This window comes from Pteropus vampyrus, unplaced genomic scaffold (assembly GCF_000151845.1).
Source record: "Pteropus vampyrus isolate Shadow unplaced genomic scaffold, Pvam_2.0 Scaffold470, whole genome shotgun sequence".
Lineage (NCBI taxonomy): Eukaryota > Metazoa > Chordata > Mammalia > Chiroptera > Pteropodidae > Pteropus > Pteropus vampyrus.
The window spans coordinates 879,386-888,133 of NW_011889251.1; the positions used below are offsets into that span (position 1 = coordinate 879,386).

Consider the following 8,748-nt stretch of genomic DNA (forward strand, 5'->3'; position numbering starts at 1 on the left):
GGCAAAAATATACAAGCACTCCTAATTTGTGACCTCAGCTTACTACAGAAGACACCTGGTCATACCTTTTACCTCCTAAGCTATTAAGCTTGACACATGAACAGGCCAGAGTAACAGAATCTAAGTGGACATTCCAGTGAGATACTGGAATAGGGACTATCCAAAAAGCTCAAGTGGCAAGTGAAACGAGAATCTGCAGAATGCCAACTAAGACAGAAAGGAAACACAAGCCAAATATTGACGAGCATGAGGAAAACCATCTAGACATAATTCTAAAACGTGAGAAGAGAGAATTACTTGCCAGAAAATGAAGATAAGGACAATCAAGAAAAATAAAACTGAACTGAAACATAACTGAGAAGCAAAATTCTGCCCTTTATCAAAATGTCTGAAGATGCTTTCCGTGGTTGTTCTGTCCCTTAGCCTGGGCTGTCATTTGAGGAAACTTGAAATTTGTCTAGGACATAAGTGGTCAGTAGAGAAAGCAAAAGGGCTCACTCACTCCCTTCTTTCTTGGCAATAGCCATTAATCAACTATTTATTTAACTATATTTTAAATTACTGCCCCCAAAGATCTTACAGGCAGGTGAAGGAGATAAGATACTGACCCCACAAAAGATAATTAACAATGCATGGCATTAAATGGTTAAGTGTCAGATAAGTGATACAGTCCATAAATACTAACACTCCAAGAATAAGAAAAAAAATGAGGAATACTTGCCCATTTCTCCTTCGTCCTGGTTATTTTGTGTACTACAAACATATCTCTCTACTACTGAGAACGCTGCTCTCTGCATGGAATCAATTTAATCAATTAATTTCATCTCTCTCTATCCCTAAACAACCCCCATCTCATCTATCTCTGTTAAAATCCCATCTCAGACTACTCCAAGAAACTTTCTTTACTCCTCTAAACAGATATAATCCTCCCTTGATGACTTTTCTCTTTCTCCCAAAAGCACTATGTTGCTACATCTTATGGTACTCATCATATTCTGGATTGAACGACTGTTCTTTGTACTGCTAGACTGTAAGCTCCTTGATGACAAGGACTGTGTCTGATGCAACTTCTCTAAGATTCCTAGTTCTTGACACAGAGCACATATTCAAATATTGGCTGAAGCAAACACTTGAAAGATAAAATTGAAAGAAAGCTTTTTTAGTAGTACAACCTTTGGGAATCCAAATTGCATCCCTGTCACAATCGAATTGATGATGTTCTGACTTTCCTATAGGCTGGACCAGGTATTTAGCCATGTGGTGAACATTCAGTTCTAAGGAATGTTAGTTCAGCTTGGCTTCTGTTAGTTGGACCAAGATCAAGATCAAGACCAAGTAAAACATCCCAGCCTAAAGGACAAAGACAGATCCTCAGTCTGCATAAACAGATCGAGGAGGGAAAGAGGAGGGGGAAGCCAATGTCCTCAGCACAGGACAGGAAATCTGTGAAGGAAAAAGAGAATCATTTAGGATTCGGTTTCTGAAGGGAAAATAAAAAGTAAGCTGAACATCACATCTTGGGGGGTATGTTGGTGGTAGAATACAGAAACCCCTAGGATACCTATGCCTCAGCCACTCTGGAAACATCTGCAAGGGTAAACGGAATGTTAACCACCTCCAGCCCCACCCCAGGAGGCAAGCAGCACAATCAGGTCCAGAGCAGAAGGACAGAGAAGAGCTAACAGGCTCTGTCCCAGAGAAGGTCCCTGGAGAGACTATTTGGATTTCACTTCATGTACAAAGCGGGAAGGGGACGTTACTTAGAAAGGAGCTTGTATGCCACACTCTGCCAGCAGCAACTAGCCAGAGAAAGAAGGCCCCTTAAGTTAACCTCATTTCATAATTAACAAAAACATCACCGCTGATTAGCAGCAAGTGATTTCAGTTAGTGTGAATCTGTCTTTTGACTCCAGGTTGGCAAAAGCTTTCCAGCTCTTAGCCTGGGTACAGCATGTCCTCTTTGATGTCATCCTAATGCCTTTTAATCACCCTCCTAGTTTGCTTCAGTTGCTAAGCCCTCCATGGAGCTCTAGCTCAGCAAGATTCATCCATGTGCACTGTTGTTTTTAAAGGACTCTACTTCCATTTCACATAAGAGACATGTTTTCAAACTTGTCACAATTTAACACTTTCATCAGTCAATTCATCTACTTTCCCCAGTTTTCTAAAGAGTTCCCTATATGACCTCCTGAAATTCATAAACTGGATGTATTTTATGTACAAATTCCAATCAGTAAAATGGGAGAAGAGGGTTAATTTACTAGAAACAAGTAAGACAAAAGTCTTCATTTCACATACACCCAACCAAACTCAAAATTTGGGGAGCAATTTCTTTGACCTTTGGTATAAATTATAGTTAACAACACTTTGGACCTTGAAAAGAAAAACTCATGAACAAGTGGTTGAAAACTGCACAGGGAAGACTTCATCAATACTGACATCATCCTTCCTTTTCCAATCAGTGTTCACAACTGCCACATGCCACTAAGCCAACAGGATTTAGAGAGTGAAGACATCCCACTATTTAGATCTGCGTATTTGCTTTTCCCAGACTTATCCAAATGGCATTCCCTGATCCTTTGACATTTTAATGCTATGTTTAAATCAGTTACTTTAAACACAGTACTTCATACTAGTATCCAATGGGCCAATTCCCCATGTAAACGTACCAGCTGTACAGGAATATGGTCAAAATCAACCTCTTCATCAGCAACTGGGATCTTTGGCTTCTGGATGAAAATCAAAGCAATCATGTACTGTGGAGTGTTCTCTTTTCATATATGGAATCCTGTGATTTCCCACGTGGATGCTCTTGTGACATTAGCAAGAGCGTGAAATAGTAGGAACTGCTATATGGGCAGAGCTGCAGCCCCTGAAGCTCAGTGACAAACCTTTGGATCTCTCCGTTGAGCATCCCAATTAAGATTCACTCACAAAATTCATTGTCATGGAAAACGTCTAAATGGTAAAATACCTGAGAAGTAGGTTAGTATTTTCACTCCTGACCTTAGGGTTATATTTGTGAGGTAAGGTCCTGGTTAGGCTAGGTTAAAAATTATATGTATTACTTGAGAAGAATTTACCATAAAATTACCTTAACGGCGAAATTAACATTCTCCGTCTGTTAAGAAAAAAATATGTAAGACTATTTTGAAAAACATTTTGCTTTTAGAGAAATACACATTTCAAGGATATGTTATTTTACAATCGCCCTAAGAGCTGGGTAGCTGAGGACAGGGGTGAGAGGAATTCTTTTCACCTTATAGTCTTATGTACTTTCTGAATTTTGGGCTGTATAAATGTGTTACGTCTTCAAAAATATAAGTAAAGTTTTATAAAGAAAAAAACTAACTTGATGTGTTTGCTATTAGGAAATAAATTTAAAATGTCCTCGATAATAAAAGATGGTAAAGAGGATTGGGACCAAGAGGAAGTTAGTCACCTACTTAGTTAATATACCATTCTTTGTAGCTTCCAAACTATTTGTTAATTCAAACTGATAGTTGTCTTATTGTTGTTTAAAGCTGAGGTTGGGGGAGTGGTAAGCTATCCTCTAAAAAAGAGGGTCTTTCTTCTCTAGCAAGACCTTTCTTCTCCACTGCTCAAATCCCATTAACGCCAATCAGCGCAATGATTAAGCACTTTGTGGTTAAGTACTCCAGCTGATAACGACTCCTTCCGAAGAAAGGTTCCCATGGCACAGGTAAAGGCTATCATCAAACTCAGCTTTTCAGCAGCACAAGACTTGGTGTCACAGATCTAGAGTTAAGATTGTTTTAGTATTAATCTGGAGGCTTTTTAAAAAACTTCACTCGACTTCATCCATTCAAAAGACATTTAGGAGAGTCTCACTATGAGCCAGGTACAGCATCAAACACTGGGAGCAGGTGAGGAGAAACAAGATCTCAAAGATAAGACATGGTTCCTGCCCCCAAGAATCTCAGCCAGCTGAGAAAAGCACCCACTGAAAGAAATAATGACATTATGATGGTAATTCTGCCCCTAAATCTGTAACCAAGCTTTGCCCTCACCACTAGGACTGGTCAGTTTCTAATCTAGTTTCACTTTCCCATCTTCAAGCTGCAGCACAGCTGGGTTTCCAGCTGGCTGGGGAAGAAAAGAATCTTTAAATAAACAGCATTTTTAAAATATGCAGTCGCTTTTGCTATACTGAATTTTGTGAACACCTTTCTCTGCTGTGTGAATCTAGGTGTCACATTAATTAAAAATGATCCTAACAAATGTAAAGTCCCCCAGGAATATATCTTTTTCTGTCTTTATTTATTATTATTATTTTTTTAACACCTACAGCACCTGGTATTCCTAGGTGGTCTCCCATCCAAGTACTAACCAGGCCCGACCCTGCTTAGCTTCTGATATCAGACAAGATCGGGTGCATTCAGGTAGTATGGCTGTAGACCATCTTCTCTGTCTTTAAAAACAAAATACACTATACTTTGGAAAAAAACTTTGAATCAGAAAGTCCTCCCAAAAAATGAATGAATGATCTTTCTTTTTGAAAATGCTATCTACTGTGTCTATTCAATAAGATAACAGCTTAAAACCATATATATATACACATATATACATATATATTCATATATACATATATACCTATGTATACATATATATGTATAAATATAGATATACATATATATGTGTGTGTATATGAAAGCAACAAAATAGGGTGTGGTTATACCAAAATATATGCAACCATTGTCAAAAATGTAGGACTATTGGCAGAAGAGGATGCTTTTATACCATTGTACAGAGTTGCTAATCTCTGAGAATACTTTTTATTTTTCCTCTCTACAAAAGGCACAGAAAACCCCTCCATATATGCAATCTTCTTAGAAATGCAAAGATTTTACTCAACTCTTTATCACCAGAGGTGGTCATTTTGGATGAATGAAGCACATGAGGTCTATAAAAATGCCCCTCTGGCAGGCAACGCTATTCTAGAACTTCACAGGCTTCCAGTCAACATTTCACAGCTGCAGTGAAATTAGCCATTTATGAGGACCTTTTAGAAGGGGTCCAGTATGCCCTTTTGCGTTGATGCTACTGAGGGATGTGCCAACTTTTAAGTACAATATATCCCTCTATATGGTAAGTTGTCTCAAAGTCCTGGCCCACCAAACACGACTTTCTAGATCATCTCCTAAGAACCACACCTTTGAGAACCCAGACACACTCAAAGCTGAAACTGGCTAAACAAAGTAACAATTCAGCCACAGTTGCTCAATATAACTGCCATGATGACAGTTTCCAAGTGCCAGTTTCCCTATTTTGCAACGGGCAAATCTGCTCCAAGGAGAAACGATTCCCAATGATCCTGTAGCCCAGAGGGCTTTCTTTGGAGATAAAAACAGAAAATGAGTTTGTTAGTTATTTCCTGCCGAACACAAGGAAGGTGTTGTGGTTAGTTAGGATGATTTTCTTTCCTTATTTAATATACCGTTACCAGTGCATGTTTTTCTTTAACCACACAGTAGAAAACAAGAAAATGCAGTTTATGCTCTTCTGTCATATTATCACCAGTTCTACAAGTTTCTCCTTGCAAACATGTCTTTTAATTTCTATTCCTCTTACATAAACCGCTAAATTGACATGTATCTATGTACTATCAATTCAAAGCAAATATTTTTATGTTCTAAAATGTTTACTTCCATACTAGTGCTGCTCCTTGATAATTTGTGATGTGTGAGGGCCTTCTCTTTAGTAGTTATTGCAGTCCTAAATTGATCTTTTTGAGAGCTATACTACACATGCTATTTTAATCATATGAGGTGACCATAACCTAAAAGCAGATTATATTTCTGACCCCAAAATTTTTCATGATCTCCACATTCAACAATTAAACTCTTAAATGCTCACTAAGGCAAACAAGGTGTAATTGATGGGAAGGGAGGAGCTGGGAGCAGAGGAGCCAATTACTCTATGGGGTTATCTGACAATGACCATCCGGTCTCAGTAGACAGACTAGGGATTATGTGGCAATGTGCTCTGTGCATATTCAGGAGCAACTCACCAAAATCCAAAACAGAAGCCGTCCTTGGACGAGGTTCAATAAATGTTTTTACTATCTATTTCCTACTGCACAATACAGTTCCACAGCTCCCCAAGGGATCTCAGATAAAATACTTAGCAGAATAAAAAATTAGAAATTCTTAACTGGTCTCAACTTGTCATCATAAAACATTTCAGAGCATAAAACCAACACTGAAGAACAGTCAACAATATTCCTCAGAACAATGTCAGAGAGGGAAACTGCTGTTATTACCAAACGTTTCTCACTTCTTAAGACACTGCAAGATTCTTTTGATTAAAGTGAGCGCAATCGAACATAATGCCTAGATACACTCCCACCACTAAGCTAAAATTTGTCTCTTGAAGGACAGGGTGGTAGTAGGGAGGGGGGAGTAGGGAAGCTTCCAAAAGTCAAAAGCATTGATTTAGAAAGACGAAGGCAGCAAAACTTCCTGAGCTGTTCTACATTCTTTGCTACTCAATGCCTCCTTGCACTACCCAGAATACCAAGTTCTATGACAGCCCAGGACATCTATTACAATTCAGTGACTACACAGCTCAGAGTCACACCACAAGCACCAAATACAGCCTTAGTTGGGACAAAATGAAACACCAGTATGAATAAGCACAAGACAAGCTTAACAAATACTCCAATCTGAGGACAATTTGGCTTGAAATGCTTGCCATAGAAGTAACTACTGGATTCGGGGACAAGAAGAAAAAGCTCTTAAACTGACATTTCTTTGACTTTTGACAAGAGAGACCTCCATTCCCAGCTGCATAGATCTACAGATTTTGGTGTTTTGTTTCTCATCACCTGCATTCCTGTGCAGCACCCAACATCATGAAGATAAGAGATGCAGTCAACACATCCTTCCAGTAAGATGTCAGAGCTGAACTTACAGCAGTCAGCAGAAGTTACTCTATTTCATCGTCATCACCATCAACAGACCGAGTAAGATCTTCCAGAAACAGCCCAGAGAGGTGTCTGCTCACTAGTCCCGGAGGTTAAGAGAGACTGTACTACCCACTAAGCAAGCAATCACGATTAAGAAAATCACGATGGAGAAAAAAAAACCTGAGCCACATGGAGGACGGAAAACAGTAGCAGAAAAAGTCCAACTCTGCCTGCGCCAGCGGTGTGGATGAGCAGAGCCGGGAGCCCAGGAGAGGAAGGAGGGGGCGGGGGCCATCATTCCCTAGGAGAACTTGTAAGCGGAGGCCTTCATATCCTAGTAGTCTGCTCAGCTGCTCCTGCAGACCCTGCCAGCCTGGGCAAGGCAGGCCCGTGGGAGCAGGGCGGGCAAGGCCTCCGAGGGTCACTCCTGACTCACCGAGCCTCTGGCCAGCACCACCCCGACCTCGCTGTTTTTCCTGCCGCTACTGGGCTATGATGGCAGCTTTCCAGCCCCACATGCCATATATCAGCCGCAGATCCCTGCTGGCACAGGCCAGAGCCTCCCCCTGCCTCCCACCCCTGGCACACTTTGAGCCTGATCCTCCTTCCCAACCTCAACCCCCTCACCCACCCGTGCCAGGCGCCCGGCCCAGGGGCGGCTCCACCCCCAGCGGCCCGGCGCTGCCAGGCCTGGGCACCTGCAGCACCTCCCCTCCCCGCCCCCATTCTCCACTAGCCCGCCCCTCCCCCCTTTCCCCAGCAGAGGGAGGGGGCGACTCACCGCAGTCAGTGCACAGGATCTTGCCCACCTCTTTCTTGAGGTTTTTGCCGTTGGTGTCGAGGGGGGCAAAGGCCGTCTTAAAGACTAAGGGCTGCTCCGTGGGCTCCAGGAAAAAGATGTAGCGCTGGTTCCTTTCGAGCGGTGCACAGGAGCCCACGCTGATCACCTGCTCGCGCTGCAGCCCCCCGCTCCGGAGCGGCCACTTGTCCAGCACCTTCACCAGCGCCACCCGACCGGAGGCGGGCGGCTCGCGGGTGCTGTTGGCGCTGGAGCCGCCGGCTGGAGCCAGTCCCTGTACCTTACCCTCCACCACCACGGGTGCCTTGTAAGCCTGGTCCTGCACCGACTTGAGGCTAGGCGAGTAGCAGGCAAGCGACACACCGAAGAGCAGCATGGAGAAGCCGGGGGCCGGGTCGCGCCTCATGCCGCCGGCAGCTGCGGCTCGAGAGCGGGCGGCGGCTCTCCGGGCTGCGGGGCTGCGGGGCTGCGGTTGTTGCGGCGGCCGCAGCTCTGGGGGCGCAGCGGGACGAGAGATGCTGCTGTAGCTGCTGCTGCTGCTCCTGCTGCTGCTGCTGCTGCTCTCGCTGCCGCTGCTGCTGCTGCTGCTGCTGCTTCTCTCGCTGCTGCTGCTGCTGCTGCTGCCGCTGCTGCTGCTGCTGCTGCTGTCGCTGTTGCTGCTGCACCGAGCCTTCTCCACTGGCGGCGGCGGCAGCGCTGAGCAGCAAACCTGCCGCATCTGGCCAGGCCATTTGGGGGGCTCCGCCGCTCCGCCGCCGCCGCCTTGGGAGGGGAAACAGAGCCTGCTGGAAAACCGGAAACAGCGTAACGTTAGCGCCTCGTAGCCCTCCACCGGCGGCCCGGGGAGGTGGCCCAGCTAGGGCAGGGGGCAGGAGGCAAGTGGGCCGCGATGCGCAGCGCGGAGCCGCGCAGCGCTCGCACCCTGCGCGCCAGGACCTGGAGGAGGATGCGGAGGATGGGACGCCCGCCCACTTGCTCTCTCGCGCCCCCTCTACCTCCGGACCGAGTGAGGAGCGCGGCT

The 8,748-nt window shown here is 44.4% G+C and overlaps 1 protein-coding gene and 1 pseudogene across 5 annotated transcripts in view; both read right to left on the reverse strand.

Moving 5' to 3' along the window:
* The window catches only part of NRG2 (neuregulin 2), a 168,931-nt gene extending 160,486 nt beyond the window's left edge, over positions 1-8,445 (reverse strand). For all 5 annotated transcript variants that reach the window (XM_011382279.2, XM_011382278.2, XM_011382277.2 and 2 more), the window contains exon 1: positions 7,710-8,445. In XM_011382279.2, coding sequence (XP_011380581.1) covers positions 7,710-8,445 — 736 coding nt within the window. The remainder of the gene's footprint in view (positions 1-7,709) is intronic.
* LOC111732563 lies at positions 4,303-4,420 on the reverse strand (annotated as a pseudogene).
* Positions 8,446-8,748: the final 303 nt, after the last annotated feature.